This window comes from Genypterus blacodes, unplaced genomic scaffold (assembly GCF_046128005.1).
Source record: "Genypterus blacodes isolate CSIRO-AG114 ecotype Tasmania unplaced genomic scaffold, CSIRO-AGI_Gbla_v1 ptg000005l_1, whole genome shotgun sequence".
Taxonomy (NCBI): domain Eukaryota; kingdom Metazoa; phylum Chordata; class Actinopteri; order Ophidiiformes; family Ophidiidae; genus Genypterus; species Genypterus blacodes.
Window position 1 is genome coordinate 712486 of NW_027466819.1, and position 16861 is coordinate 729346.

Sequence of the window (16861 nt, forward strand, 5' to 3'; positions counted from 1 at the left end):
TTCCCCTTTTGACCCTGCAGCGTTCTCACACTCCAGGCCGGCTTATGGAAGAGATCACGCATTTCTCACTGTGCTCACATTTGGGCTGAAAACCTCTTAGATTGTTCTTCCTGGCGTGTTTGTGTGCGCTGCTACCGCAGTAAACAATGACATCTCCATCACCACTGCTAATTCACTACCTGTTTACAACCAGCATCAAAGGCAACACTGTGTTCGGGTAGAAGATGAACACATCCTGTTGTTAGTTCAACTAAAATAGACTCGATTCCTGTGGCAGCTGTGTGTGTGTGTGTGTGTGTGTGTGTTTGTGTGTGTGTGTGAGTAGCTTATCTGTACATGCACCAGCACAGATTCTTTCCTTTTAATTCCCGGACTGTTAATGCAACATTTAACACAAAACATACCATCGATTGATTGTTAAATATTTTGGAATATTTCTGTAAAACCGCAAGATAACATGAACGAAACCCCAATCATAACCTGGTGCCTAAAGAGGCACGGGGGTTGAAACAGTAATGTAATTGAAGGCCACTCATTAGAGCACATACCCGTGAATGAGTTCTAATAATACACCACTATAATTCATATAAAGAGGGCAGAGGGTGAAAACATAACCTGCTTGGTGGGTTTGAGAGTTCGTTGCAACAGGCATCCCTGGTAGGAAGAGTAAAGATTACGTAATCCAGAGATCATATTTAAGTCTCTGTAACTATCAAAGACATCAAAATTGTGGTCACTGCATGATTCTCGGCCTAGTTTCTACTCTAATGTGCCGACTGTCTAAGCCTATATTTTAGTCCAGAACAAATCCAAAACAAGTCTATCATAGGATCAACATCTGCATCAAAGATCTGCATCAAAATCTAATGGGCTCTGAGCTGTGCACCGTCCATCCACGGGGGTTTTCTAGCAGAAACGGTTTGTAACATTGCGAGTAATCCTGCTGACATGAATCAAAACAAACCTGCCAACTGACAAGTGCAGGTGACAGCATAAACTCATTAGCAGAGGTAATAATAGAGGAGCGGCTCGCTTAATATCAGCACTTGGCACTCAGAGTTACACATCATAAGTGCCTTGTGGAGGGTGGAGTGTGTATGTGTGTATGTGTGTGTGTGTTGGGTGGGGGGGTGAATAACAGCATCTTTCAACAGGTGTCAATTATAGGACGCCAAGAGAGCGACAAAAGTTTCCAGCCCCCTGAGCCAGGGGCTACAAACCACCAGGCTGTAGGAACTTCCACACCAGTGAGTTAGACTTTACAAAGTTAAAAAACATTATGTTGTAATATTATAATGCCTCTTTCCCCCCCGAGCTGGTGTGATCAGAACAGAGTGTGTCCCTCGCTGTGCGTAAATTGTCCTCCAGCCTCCCCGAGCCAGTGGCACAGGATTAGTGCCATTACGCCTCAGCAGTATTGACGTGTTATTGTGACTAGAATGGACAAAAAAACAAATGACTCATAATCAGCTGATGGGAATGTTGACAGTGTGGTGTGTTGCCGTGGTGTTGAAGAGCCTGGGTTTGTTTGTTTTTTCAAAATCTGACTGCTTATCCCGTCAGGCCTGATCTTCTTCCCCGGGCTTCAGTAGAGGTCAGGTCGGACCCTTCCACACACGCGGGTGTTAGGGGGGGATTCGTCAATGAACTCCCTGCTTGATTGAGCCAAACAAAGCAGCGGTCAGTACGTTTCAATTCAGGCTATGTTCTGTTGTTTGTCTGTAATGCGATTAAGGTAAACATGTGGAGTAAGACAGGATGTAGCGTGTGCTTAAAGCGTGAAACCTGCATTGTTTACGCCAACTTGCAGCCTTTTTATTGATTTACTGGGCACATTACTGCCACCAACTGGAGATATGGAGTATCAGCCTGCTCTACAGAGCCCCAAGTGGTCAGAAATGTTTTAAAACACATATTTAGGGTACAACTGTCAAGTACATGCAATATTTCTATGTTTAAATTAATTATGATACTGCGATTAAGCTACATCGATTTTTCTCAAACATCACGTCAACCTAAATTCAAATTCAGCGTCCCATAGACTGCTAATAAATAATTTTTTCCCTAAATGACACTCGGGATAAATAACGGGAGTATCAAGTGCGCGTAAACTTAAGTGAGGTAAAACATCTGTGGCCGTTAAAATGTCCTCGTCGACCGAGTTCAAAGAAGGTCTCACGTCATATTTCAGTTGCAGCTGCTGTAAAACATTCTGTTCTCATGCCATGTTGTTTGACAGACCTGGAAGACACAGAATGCATGCATGCGTAACTTCATCCTTTCCTTTTTCAGTAATGAGATAAATGATCACCTCACTGCACGGAGGGATTACACACGCCCCCCCAGCTAAACTTCCTTGCATTCTTTAGTTTTTTCTTCTGTGCGCAGCGTTAATAACAACCCACGCACCCACTATGTAACCTTTACCTTATTCCCATTTGTGATACGTAGGCAGCACCCGGTTTGAACGTGACAGCTAAAACAACAGGGTCAGGGTTCAGCGGTGATAAGGCTGCCGGCAAAGGCCTGACTCACACCGCCGCTACCATTAAACGCACAAATACACACAGAAACTAAGATGAGGTGAGAGATTATCTGAGAAGTAAACTGCCAGAGTTACACAAATCAACTGTCTGAGGTTCGAGTTTGAAGGAAAGGTCTTGAGCGGGCGGGGGAGGAGATACGTTGGAGGGAACACACTGTCAGCACGGCGGGTTAATGGTCAACCGCGTGCGCCTGGAGGTCTTGTGAGGAAACGCGGAGCGGTGCCGCTTATAGAACATGGGAACGAACGCACGGTGGCAGAGGTTAGTGTCAAGCTCAAGTTCACACAGACATGTTTGACGGAGGGAACAATGAGGTTCACACATGATTCATCCCGGGGCTCTTCCGAGACGCCAGCCGCACTGTGCGCTGCCGCCGCCGGAAAACGATGGATGAGGGGCCAAGTGTCACATCCCCCTCTTCCCCTTCCCAAGGGCGTCGGAATGGGTGTGAGGTGTGTCGCTCTCAAGAAAGATTTCTTCCTGCTGCCAATGCCAGTGCGTGCAAACACAATGCGTTACGTTTGGAGGCAGGGGCTGATGGATTACGCACTCTCATATTTATACTCGAGGGGGCTGTGTACTACCTGTCCCCTGATGGTCACATGGCCTTTTCATCCCCAACACGAGCACACACACACGCTCACAAAGGACCAGGAAACACTGGGGGCTCTTGTCCTCACGCTTGGAAGTGATCTGTGCAGCTACCTATTCTAAATCACTCAGTTCTGTTGCTCTTGTTAAAAAAAAAACACCCAATGCTCGGCCTGCCAGAGGGCTGTTAATCCTGATGTGTGTGTGTCTGTGTGTGTGTGACAAGGCTGGAACCTGCCATTTGTAGCTGTGTTGTGCAGCTATGTATGGACGTGCAAAAATATAATATTGTTTATTGTTCCTGCCGCGATAACGAGATTATTACTTTGTTATCTGTTTTCTGGAGAAATTGAAAGTTGCGTTGTTGTGATCACTTTGTGGTTATGCCTTTATGAGCGTGTGCGGAGGTGGAGGCCAGGGGACAAATATCTCTTTACTCCTCGCGCTGCGTTTGAATGACATGGGAAAATAGTAAACAACGACTTTACGACTCAGAAATTGAACGGCCGCCAAAGTCCAATTTACAGTTGTGATGTAGAGTAGAACACAACCCTTTGACCTTTAGGGCCTGGAGAAAAGAATGTCTGTGCCAGTAAGTGATAAAGAAAGTCCCTGAACAAAACAGGATAGTTATAGTCAACTATAGCGTGTGTCTGTAAGTCTTATACTGTATAAATGGAGGCAATCGCAGTATAATACAATATTAAAGAGGACTTTGCCTATAGCACACTATCCGCTCTATAGGGAGCCGTTACATCGTGAAGCGTGTCGCAGCTGATTATTGGACGTTTCATAAGAGGTTCCATTATGCTGATGAATCATAACCAAACCCGTACGGCAGCATGCAGGGCTATTAGAGGCCCGCAGGAGAAACAATGAGCAGGGATTATGGTTAAGAGTCTTATTATTATCTCCTCTGGCCCAGGTTAACGCCTGCTGTTCCACTCTCACCTACATCCTCGTATTCCTGCAGGCAGACAGACAAAACACAACACACACTGACAGAGGAGGCCGAGTCCTCAGGCACGCCAGCGTTAATCTCTACATTTACAGTACAGGCAAGTGTCTCATTACAGACGAAGTGGATGAGGAGGTCTGGCTGTCTCAGTGGGATCCTCTCTCTAATCCAACAGTGACAGTGATGTGAAGATTACATAGAGCGAGCGCCACCAGGAACATGTCGGCAAATGGGAGACATTGTGATGACTGGTAAAGTAATGTGTCGAGATTTTTGCCATAACATAAAGCCTGGAAGGAAAGAGCTCTATTTTACACTCTTCTATACATATATGTGGTCAAATGAGCTCATTATGTTAGAGAGAATCGCTTATTCATTATTGTTTCCAGGAGATCCTCAGTAATGAATCTGGAATAAATGCACTGAAGATTGTTTCTCCATTATATAAAGCTAAACTGAGACTAAACAACAATCAAACAAACCAACAGGACTCAATGTGACCCTGAGCTTTACTGTTCACCCTGAAACAAAGCTACTTGGATGAGCGGAGCAACATCTTCCAAGACTAAACACCAAGTCCAGCTGCCTTAAACCAGTCCTGCTGTTTATCTAATGAACCTTCTCAGGACACATTCCTCTCTTCCCCGCAGGTATGCTGACGTTTGTGCACGAAATTGTACTAATATTCTGAATCTGATACTTTAATCCTTTAAGGAATCCTAATATTTGTGGTCGGCACTGCAGCGTAGGTCTGACATGTCCTGAAATCCCCGTTAAGGACTTAACAAGACGTTACAACTGGAGCCATGTGGTGTTAATAAAACACTCGCAGCGAAGAAGGAAAGTGATCTCGGAGCTTTGAGTACATACTGTACCATAGGAAAGTCAAAGAAAGCGCCGGAGAGGAGGATTACTACACAAACAATCATCCAGGGCATTTAGAAGAAGAGAGTCTGATGTTACAAATATAATAAATCTCAGTGGAACACCGGCTGTTCCTGCTGTGACTTAAAGGATTATGAAGACATTCAAATGAGCGACTCCCACTTTGGAGCACAACAGAGCAACACAACCCAGTAATTGTTGGTTCCTTACTGAGCCACGCCCTGATCGCTGTAATAATTAGCCTTGGCACAAACATGAAACAAGTCAGAAAACACACGCCTCCCGCCCCCCAAACCCCACAGACACACACTCAAACATCTCATTGTACAATAAACCTTTAATAAATAGTTTGTCATTAGTTTCCCATATTTACATAATATCCACCATTTACTTATGTTGCCATCTTCATTTCTTGGCTAATTTTAGGCACACAGAGAGAGGGGGGGGCGGGGGGGTTGGGGTTCAGGCCACAAACCACATCGTACTTAAAAACAGGAGTGGCTAGCAGGTAAAGTCTTGAGAAATAAGAGAACTGCACCAGACGACCCGAGTCCCCCAGCAATAAATATATACATTTGCCGCGCCGTACAGGTTGGTTTTTGTACCGATCACAGTCGTCTCTGCTCGCTGCTGGTGCAGAATCTTCCCAATGTGTGTGTCGACTTGTCTGATTTCGCGGGTCTACTCATGTGTTGGTCCGATATAAAAGAGGAGGAGAGGAACAAAATGGATCCAGGCGACCTCTTGTCTGGAAACAGCGCCAACCCCCCCCCCTTGAAATGATAACAAGGCTTGTGACGGGGTTTAGTCAAACAAATTGTCCGGGTTTGGTTGGTACATGTGTGTGTGGAGCGTGTAAAGTTTAGCTCGGGGGGGGGGGGGACATTCAGTGAGGAGTTATTCAATCAAGATGCAGCCCGACCGAGATGAAATGCTTGTTAAATGATGGACAGATGGACATTCAGAAAAGAAATAAATTCACCGTCTCGCCACAATGCGGAGAAAGAATTCCTAAAAAAAGTGATCAGATGGAGATTTTTAAAAAGCTATGACAAAGAATAATAAGCATCAAGGCTGAACTCTGCAGCCGGAGGAGGAATTAAGACAAAGAGAAAACAAAACCACTCAAGTGAGATACACACACACACACACACTCACACTGCGTACACACACAATACAAAAAAAATAAGCAAATTAAACATATTTGGCACAACAAACAAAAATATGCAGTACATTAGAGATCAGATGTTGTTGCCATGGTGATGATCTGCTTAGTGAAATGCACTTCAGGCCTTTAAATCAACACTTTCAAGATTTAACGGCAAAGCCATTCAAGTTATCGTCGAGCTGTCATTTCCTCTGCCATTGACCGACGCCACGTGCTCGCTCACAACCACCTGTGTGTGTGTTTGTGTGTGTGTGTGTGTAACCTGCGACATCCAGGGACTTCATTAAACCGTTTCTTTTAAAGGTGTTATATTCGATTACGACTGTTGACGACTGAAGTCTGGCGTTTATTCTTTAAGGTTTGTATTGGGGGGGGCGTTCCAGGTGCGTTTAAAGGAAACAGTCAGATGAGCATAATTGTCGGGGAGGGGGGGAAGCAACCAAATCGGAGGTGTGTGAAGCCTAAAAGGAGGAATCAAACATGTGTGTGGTGGCTCCGATGGGAGCTGTAGCATACGATTACAGCCTTCTCAGACCTCGGTCGTCATACAGGTTACGTAATGTCAATATATATAGAGAGATTTATCTTAAAGTCACTTCAAGGCAACGTTTGTTTCTTGAATAATTAAAAACTCGAAGCACAACTAAGCCTTCAGTCTGAACAGAGGAAAATATACAACCCAAACTGTTACTACGCCTCTAAAGGATGGCAGGTAAACATTGAAAAAAACCCTCCAGGCTGATAAAGTGGTCTCTCTCTCTCTGTCTCCCCGTCTCTCTCTCTGTGGGAAGTGTGATATCCAAACAAACGTGTTCTTCCAGGCAGAGCAAAGTCCCTCCATAAATTGTTGTTTATATCTGCTGTGGTTGACCTATTCCAACGAGCAGAGGATCGTCCCGCCGGGTTCACGGCCCCGCCTCGCCCCAGGAGGAGGAGGAGGAGGAACTCTGCTGCCCTATTGGATGCGATGCAGAGCTTCAGAGAGCAGGAGTTTAGCTTATGGCCGCCCGTTAAGACGAGCGCTCGCCCGGCCGGGGCTCTCTCTCTCTCTCTCTCTCTCTCTCTCGTTTTGGGCCGACGGGACTAAAGATGCCGCTGAAACCGGCTACAGGAGGAATACGAGGAGGTGCACAGGGATTTAGTAACATAATGATATACGCACTCGCACTCTAAACCAAATCACATTGTGTGTGTGTGTGTGCTTACATGCTGTTTTAGCACGAGGGGGAGGAGGGGGGGGGGGGGGGGCGAGCTGCTCTATGCTCCACTCTGTTGCTGCTTTATAGAAACCAAGGATTAGAGTCCAGCTCAGCCAAGTCACTCCCCAAACACCAAAACCTTTCCACAGCAGCCCCCAAAAATACTCAACACTCTCTCTCACTACAGGGGGGGGGGGGTTATAGTCCTCACAATACCCTGCTTTTAAAAGAAAGGGGGGGGGTGCTGCTAAGGAAGGAGCGCCCACATTTGTGTTGTGGACACAAACACGCCAGAATCGCCTCTTCCTGGCACTTCGGCCTGGTTGAATGTGTGTATCAGTCCATGAGGCTGGGGGGGGGGCCGGGGAGGAAGGGGGCAGGGGAGGGTCGAGGTGGAGCAAGGGCGCGTGCCCCCCTTTAGCTGGGGTTATACGCTGCTGTCCTCTAGCAGCGGCTCCTTGCCCTCGGCCCCGCTGCCCTGCGGGCTGTGCGAGTGGCTCTGCGCCCCGTTGCTGTGCTTCTTGTAGGCGCCGGGCCGCGCGCCGGGTCCTGTGTGCTCGGGGATGAACAGGGCCACCAGCAGGGACAGCAGCACTGAGCAGGCTCCGAACAGGAAGGGAGGACCTGGAATGATGGCACTCTGAGGAGACGAGACCACAGGTGGGCAGAAAAGGAATCAATCACTAGGAGGACTCACCCATACTCAAGAAGAAGAGCGATAACACCACAGAAACACAACTCCCAATAAGCACAGACACTTTATGTGGAGTTGTTGTCACTCAGACTGACCTCATCAGTGGGGTTGGGGAGTTTGGCACCCTTCTCAGCGCCGTCCGTGTCGGTCAGCTCCACGTGGAACAAGTAGAAGACAAAACCGTAAAGTGCCGGGCCTAAACCGTTACAGAGGCCCCGGATTCCTGTGATCATTCCCTGGACCACACCTAGACACGGATACGCACATTTTAAAAAACGACACAACCTTGTATTGATTGAAAACGAGGCACATTTGGACGCAGAAGAAAACGACTGCATCTTCTCGTCGCCCTCACCCTGCTGGTCGGGGTCTGCGTTTCGGGACACGATGGCGCTGATGGCTGGGAAGGTGATGCTGGACATGGCTGCCACTGCACCGGCTGCCCACATCATCCTGCAGAGAACACAGGCTCATTAATGACACAATAAACACCTCAAGCCTTTACTCTACATTGTTTCTAGGACGTTGAACTTTATATGGAGGAGCATGAATGGAGGATGTTTTGTTATCTTTCAACATTAGAATCAAGTCAGTCTTGTTTTCTCTCTGTGTCACAACAACAGAAATCCCTGACGACACTGTCATGAATTCACCTCAAGCTAAAGCAAACACAAGACACTGAAACTTGGGCTGGTTAGGACGATGCTGCCCCCTGGTGGTATCTCATTGTACTACAACAACAATCGACAGTAGGGAATTTCAGAGTGCATGCATGGAGATAATGGATTCTGTAAGGAAAGGGTTCTGTGGATGGGCTGAGGGGAATGAACTACAACTCAGGAAGAGTCTCAAAAGTAGAATTACGCACCATGGCTGAGAGCCGAAGCCGTACCAGGCCAGCTGGAGGATCTGGAAGCCGAGGCCCAGCAGGATCGTGTTCTTATTCCCTATGGAGCGCATAAGGATCCCCAAAACCACCGTCTGGGAAGACAGAGAGTCAGAGAAATGAGTCTGAAAGCCCCAAGAACTGTAAACTACATCAGCTGTACTATTATAATAGTGTGATGGCTGAGAGCTGAGACAGACACACAGCAGAAGGATCATGATGGATGGAACAGTCAACATTGAGCTGTCACTTTCATACGAGTTTATTAATATGATGTTAAACTTGACATCGGGAGGCCAGCAGTCATTATATTCACTTAGATTAGATGTGAATTCCACGATAAGTAGTAATAAGTAGTAGTAAGTAATAAGCAATGTGATAACCGTACCTGAGCAAGAATGGAGAGGATTCCCACTACAGCGATAAAGGCAGCAACCGTCTCTAAGGAGAAGCGTATGACCTGAGGGCGAGAAGGAATTTAGAAAAACACAGGTCAGGACATGGCCGCCCCCCCCCCCCCCCCCCCCCACACACACACCCCCACACACACCTATGAGCAGCAACAACCCAGAGAATACAGCAAAAACAAAGTGGTTTGTTTACTGCATCCTTGGAATAATAAAGGTGGGCTTCTGTTTCCCCTGTTGTATTCAGGTGTCAGGTATTCTCTCCCTCACTACGGGAAGCAGGAGGAGGAGCTAAAGTGTCGGGCTATGTAATTTATGATAATGATGAGGATAGATTTACCATAAAGCAATTCTGGCACAAAGCAAACAGGCAGGCGTGGTGTGAAATTCTGGATCCAATGATCCGAGACAACTTTTCCCTTTTCTAAGACGGTGTGAGGACGGACGAGGTGGCGTGTGTGTGTGTGTGTGTGTCAGACCGGCTCAACGTGTTCTGCCGTCACTGTTTACAAAAACTTCAACAGTCTTCCGCTCTGGGAGTTTGGCAGGGCAGCGATCACGCCTTGTTACTTCACGGTGCACATTCTCCCGGCTGACGGTGCCGTCCGCTCAGGGACACACACGCTTTGAAACGCATCACTTTTTCGACGGATTCTGTTCTACTTATTCATGGACAGAAAGCGGCTGCTCAGCAACACGCTGATGCAATCTTGTCGCAGCGTGTGAGAAATTGTGCGGTTGGCAAGTTTTCTGCACTCGTACTGAATTACTTCCCCGAGCGCTGCAGAGGTATTTTCAGTATTTTCACATTACACAGTGAAGAATGAGGCTGTCACATAACATACACACAGATTCATCCTATACTCTACTATTCTGTCTAATAAACCCTAACATTCCCTAATAAAACAAATGTCTTGAAGACTGAAACAGAAGCTTTACTCATTCTACACTTTGGAGTAACGACGACATCATCAGCATTGAAACAGGATGTGTAGGAGGAGATGAGGAAGAGAGTGTTACCTGTCTGAGATAGAGGAAGAAGCTGGAGTACTGGCCGGCCTCGGGGAGGTAGGAGAGAAACACTGTGATACAGATGAGCAGCACGGTGGAGTCCTGGCCCACCTTACGCAGAGACTGACAACAACAACAACAACAAACACAACTTCATTTGAGGCAAAGCTGAGAGATTGACAGAGGGTTATGTTAACCCCACAAAACAACAACAGCCTTAACTCTCCTGAAAACACCCTGTTGAAGCAGGGGAACAACTGGATCAATCAAACACAGTGTGACCTAAAGTCTATTGCAGTGATATGGTTGACATGCACACACACACTGTAAACACTGTAGACGCATATTCCAATTATTAACGCTTCCCTTTTCCATATCTGGCATTTTACAACCATCATGGGTCCTGTCCAGGTGTTTTATCTGGATGTGTGTACTCACAGCAAAGGGGTCGGCCTGCTCCCAGGAGATGGGCGCCCCCCACGACGCCGGTCTCATCTTCTCCGGCAGCGACTCGGGCACGGCCACCAGGATGAAGCAGATGTCCAGCAGGGCGATGGCGGTGGCCAGGATCACCACCAAGGTGTCGCCGTACGCCAGGGACAGGTAGGCGCCGATGGCCGGGCTGGTGACCAGGCTGGCTGCAAAGGTGGCCGACACCTAGAGAGAGAGAGAGAGCGAGAGAGAGAGAGAGAGAGTGAGAGAGAGAGGGGGAGGGAGAGAGAGGGAGAACATGAGACCTGAGGTAAGAAGAACAAGATGTGGTGGACTACTCAGCTACTGTTAGATTCTCTTAATGGTTTCTGTACCTTCTGTTTTCAAACTGATCCAACAATGAAGGAATTTTGAAAAGCACTTTAAACAGCAATAACTTTGACTCTGATAGTTTCTTTCTTTGATTCTAACTCATTCGATGTCTTGATTTGCCTCCTTACCAGACCGTAGGCTGTGCTCCTCTCATGTTCCTGTGTGATGTCTGCTACATAGGCAAAGATCACAGAGAAGGTGACGGCAAAGACACCCGACATGGAGATGACCGCAAAGTACCACCTAGAGGAGAGAACAGCTTTTAATCACAGGCCTTCAGCTCAACTGCAACAAGCTGTCATTCAATTTGGTGATGAGGCTCACCACGGGCTGATCTTCATCAGCGGGATGGGCGCACACGTGAAGAAGACCGTGAGCAGCAGGAAGGACTTGCGGCCCCAAACGTCTGACAATGCTCCAATCAGGGGAGCACTCAGAAATGATAACAGGCCCTGAGAAAGAGAGAGAGAGAGAGAGAGAGGGGGGAGGTGAGGGATGTGGGAGAAAAGGGGTGGTGTGTGTGTCACTGAAGTGTGTCATACATTCTCTGGTCTGCGGTATTTCAGATTTAAAGCTGTAGAGGCACAGTGGCCATCAGCATGCAGTGTTAACACCTGCACCTATTACGCTGTCAAAGCAAGTCAGGACATACGGCCGAAGAATCTGCAGGCCATTGTAGCTAACAGATGGCCGTGGTGTCCGCCTGCTTAAGAAGGTGAAGCTGTAGTAGGGGCCTAAGACATCGTGAGTCAAGATGCACAACAGGCAAAAAAAACAAGAATAGTGAAGAATGTCCCCTCTGGTTGCCTGTAGACGAGCTCTCCTAGTCGAGGCGCTCATGAGTGGGAGAGAGAGAACTCCGATAGGCATGTCCGCAAAAACCTGACTGAGAAAGACTGTGAGCAAAGCCTGCCTGACTTAAAGAGGTTACACATTTTAACGTCTGTACCAGCAGTTAAGTGGAGGCAAATATTCAAATATCAGCTCAGAAAACAACAGCAGCCTCGTGTGCAAGGTGCCTTCACTCCGGCGACTTCTGTGGGCAGAAGAGACTATAGTTACACTGGACGGCGTGCAGGTGCGAGTGTGGACCTGAATTTGTGTCATGTGGGGAGTCGGCATGCGAGAACATACATTCTCAGCACAAAGCTGACATAGTTTAGAGCCAGAAGAACTCGCTGGCAGAGACATCGACGCTCAAAATACCAGGACTTTAAGTCTATTGATAAGATAATAACTACTAGATCTATGTATGTATGTATGTAGGTATGAGAGCACTTTTGTTTTGGAATAGTCAAGAAATTACTTTGCCGTTCGGACTACAGTGTAAATGACATCATCTCATTTGGATGAACTAAGCTATAAAATATCTGTCACATCAGCAAATAGTACATTAATAAATACAGATGTGTGTGTGTGTGTAACGGGGACACTCACCTTGACGCCATGAATCAGCCCATTCATCAGGAATGTGTGTTGGGGGAATGTCTGGCGTAACACCTGAAAGTCAAACAAAGATAACGGCGGATCAGACCACAGATACGACGCGGCACATCTCAACCTGTGACCTACAGAGTGTTAATCAAGCTCAGAGCTGGAGGAGGACAACGCAGGCGAGTGTGACCGCGGCACAAAGGAAACACACACTCCGTCCCTTTGTGAGGCACATAATGTTCAGTATGAGGGTTGAGGTGGTGAGACAGGTGCTGGTTTAACTTCATGGTAATTGCACAGATATGATGCGCAAAATCATCACTTAACACGGCAGAAACGTACTGGGAAGATTTTGTGTTGTTGTCACTACTGATGTGGCGAATACGGAATTTTGCTCGCTTTTATACAGATCAAAATTGTAAGTGTGTGTGCGCCTGCTGTATTTTAACAGTATTTTTAACCGAGCTGGGACTTTGTGTTCTGGGGGGAGAAACTGGGATCTCCACACTGAGCACACTGCACTGCACTTCAGTACGTTTGGTGAAACAAACCTGATTCCTTCGTGAAATATCCAGATTCATCCAGATTGAGGCTCACAAACTGCTGACAGTTAAGCTAGAGTGAACAAATAGCCCCAAGTTTTGCCTAACAGATGGATAAAACAATAATAGAAGCTAAAAATTGTTGTTGACTAACAGATTGTTGCTACTTTTTAGGACTTTGCCTTGTGACGCCCTGAAAAAACGACTTTCCCACACATTAACTGTTGGGTAAGAGTGTGTTCAGACGGTGATGATCAATAGGATGTTCAGTTCAAAGTCTGTAAAGTCACTGAGCAGCGAGCCTGGAGCAGAGGTGTCATTGACACAGGAGCCGCAAGATGAACGCTTTGCCTAATATGGGGCACGTGAGGGTTTATCTGTAACCGAACAACAACAGGACCTGGTTACTGGCCAGAGGTGCGGAAAAACGCCAATGACACGGCTGCGAATCGCTCCTCTTCCTTGTTGAATCAGTTACCCGACACGCAGAGAGTCTGAATGCTTGTTGAGGACCGTTGCTGCTGGATACTAATGAAGCAGAGTGCTGGTGGGGAGCAGTGAAGCAGTCCCTCTCGCCTTCAGAGACCCTCTGATGAGCTAAAAAAACATGCAAATCCAGCCCCCGCCCCCGAGGATCTTAAGGGCAAGCAGGTCCACGGTAAATAATGCTAAACGGTTACACACAGAACCGTCACTTCAAACAGGCGACGGCTGGAAAGCAAGCAGAGCACGAGCACGTCCGCTTTAGGTCATGTGGACATTAGACGTTGGGTTCCTTCTAGTTTTCAAATGTAAATGTGCCGGTGAGTGGGAAGGAGTAAAATGTAAATATCAAGTATAAAAGTAATCAAAATGCTACAAATATTGTCTTAATGAGTCATAATATAATTTAGCACTTTGAGTTAAACCATTTTAAACTGCTTTTTGGTGTAATAACATTAGATTATGCTTTGGTTTGTCCGTGGCCACACTCTGGCCCCTCACACGTGCGTCTGTATGCACTTGAAGTGAGCGTGTGGCACGATGGCTGACATCTGTGCTGTGGCCTGAAAACACAAAAGCAACGACTCCCTGACGAGCCCGGCAACAAAGAGCCGCCGCTCACACAATATTACCTTCTAATGACATTTTCATATTTTGTTTTGTCTGTAAGTGCCACACAAAACATCTGCACACGCACACACAGGGAGAGAGAGAGAACAAAGAGCAGCACTGATCACTGCCTGGCCCGTTCATTATGTATTCAATTATTCATAGGGGTTGATGGGGTTTGTGTTATTCCAGTCAACAGGAAATGCCAGGCTGTAAATGAGCTTAGAGAGAAAAGAGGGTTAAGGTGTAACAAACATTCACGTCACCTCACAACACGGTGCGTCGGTCTGGACTTACTGTGAGCATCGGGATCGTGAGGAGACCCCAGGCAAAGAACTCCAGGAAGATGACGACCACAGCATGGTAGACGCTGGGCTCGCCGATCCCCTGAGGCTGACAGAGAAAGACCAACACAGGAGAGAGAGAGAGAGAGAGAGAGAGAGAGAGATGGTGTCCGTTAACATGCTGTAAACAATATAAACAACAGCCGGAGACCTAAAGACAACCTACAGGACATTGGACACTCATTTGGGCGTTACTGGGCAACATGGCCTGAGCCGATATAACAATAAACAGGAAGCTAACATGGTGAAATATAAACAAATCTTTATGCAAATTATGTCAGAAGGAACTCAAGTACTTCACAGATATGGAACGATCCTGCGTCACAGCCTACAAAGCAAGACTCTCAAGGTTTCAATCACTGAGGTGATTGGATAACACTAACAGTGCAAGGAGCCAGCATCCAGGTGGCAAAACATCTTTACGACTACACAAAAAAGTCCAGATTTCTTGAACTACGACTACATCAGTTAGTTTTAATGCAGACCTGTATTTATAAAGAATAAACCTCTTATAGGCGTCATTTTGAGCCTCATGAAACACACACGGTCAAATCTATACAAGCCTCTGAGGTGCAGCGAGCGGGAGTGAGAGAGGGTGATTGGCTGAGTGGGGATTCTGAGCAGGATCTTTGGCAGGAAACGCATCGAGGTGTGAAAACTCAAATGTAGGCCACGGCCAACAAAACCAAACTACTTGAACACAACTTCACTCGCTAGTACGGTTTGCAATTTCCCCATGCGGAGACGACCAGAGCATCACAGGAAGCAGCATCAGCCACTGATCTAGAGATTTGAGCTGCAATTCTGATGAAACACCCACAAGAAACCTCTCACACCACCTGCTGCTGCTATGAGAAATGAGGAACACACTCTAAACTGACGGATTTTGCAACTTCCTATTGACTTGACCAGTTTAATATTTATCCATCCTAACACTTGATGGGAGACGGATTAATTACGGTTCCAATAATTGGACTGAGTTCAAAGGTTACAACGTAAACTGGTGTTTATTTGCATCAGGATGGACTCCACTTGTTTGGATTTCCGGTTTAATACCGCCTTTAAGTGGATTTCCAAAATTTCAACACGCTTTGTATTGCTGCCCAGTAGATGACATCATCGATTGTCAGGACAGTTTGATCAAACTCTTACCCAGTAATCTCATTTAGCAGATTCAAAATGGTGCAGAGTTACTTCGTTCATTAGTTTAATCATGGAAGTTTAGATGTCAAAGGGTAACGGAGTGGAATTTAAAGTGTCTGTAAAACATTTTACGTTTTATTCTGGACTGCCAGCATCTCCACAGAAGATAAACGTTAAATGATCTTGTTAACGGGTCCAAATGAAGCTGTTTGCCTTCAACACTTCAATGTTTTGCTGTTTTCGACTAATGGACGCACATTTACGAAGGTAGCATCTTGTTTTATTATTTCGTTTCGTGTTATAACAATGAGTATCTAGTTAAAATGGCAACCTCGATTTGTTTGTCGAGTTATCTAAGTTTGAGCCGTAACAAAATCTGCTTGTTTACCAGAAAGAGACCAAAGAACAAACCAAGTGAGCTAATGCTAACGTAGCCCAGAAGTGCGAGTGTTGCGGTGTCAACAGAACTACAATAAGAATATTTGGATACACACGATGTAAAAATATTGCCACGTCTTGCCAAAGTCGACCGGCGTAGAGAAAGCCAATATTCGGTGTACGTCAATAACCGGAGTACAACAGTGGTCTGATGTTAGCAGGCAGCTAGCGTGACATGAGCAGAGCTGACGTGGAAACGTTCAGCACAGGCCGTGTTAGCATTAGCCGCGTTAGCTGCACGCTACACCGAGCTAACGGTGGATGTGGTCATCCACCGGAAAACACACAAACAACCAAACAAAACAGAAACGCCAACGAAGCCGCTGCCATTACAGGAGAGAAACGAGCGCGAAGGATGACTGAAACATCGGCGAGACCATTTCGCGTAGCGGTGAGCTAAGTTAGCGAAGATAAATAAATATTTAACTCACACTTCCTCCATCTTTTATTATAATTTTCTTTGCAAGAAGAATGCTGCGGTTCAGCCGCTTTTTCTTCTTTTTCTCCCCCGTCATTGTTAACTTATGTCCATTCTTGGTGTCAGAGGGTCATCATTGCACCTGTAAAGAACTAAAACAATCAGCAGAGTTCGGATAGTGATCTGATGCTCGCTCGCTGTTGGGCTCCAGGCAGCTAGCAGGAAGCTAACTCAATGGTGATTCTTTTCCCCACCTCGAGTAACCCGTCTTCCTGAACTAAATATGGACCCGCCTCCACTC

The 16861-nt window shown here is 46.5% G+C and overlaps 1 protein-coding gene across 1 annotated transcript; it reads right to left on the reverse strand.

Moving 5' to 3' along the window:
- Positions 1-5299: 5299 nt before the first annotated feature.
- On the reverse strand, positions 5300-16821 carry slc71a1-2 (solute carrier family 71 member 1-2). The gene is made up of 12 exons (XM_076148259.1): positions 16574-16821; positions 14515-14610; positions 12587-12649; positions 11474-11601; positions 11278-11392; positions 10784-11002; positions 10355-10468; positions 9316-9387; positions 8910-9022; positions 8397-8494; positions 8137-8288; positions 5300-7987 (listed from the first exon to the last, which is right to left on the reverse strand). The coding sequence occupies exons 1-12, from the start codon at positions 16655-16657 to the stop codon at positions 7775-7777; spliced, it is 1467 nt and encodes a 488-aa protein (XP_076004374.1). The 5' UTR covers positions 16658-16821; the 3' UTR covers positions 5300-7774.
- Between the last annotated feature and the right edge of the window lie 40 nt (positions 16822-16861).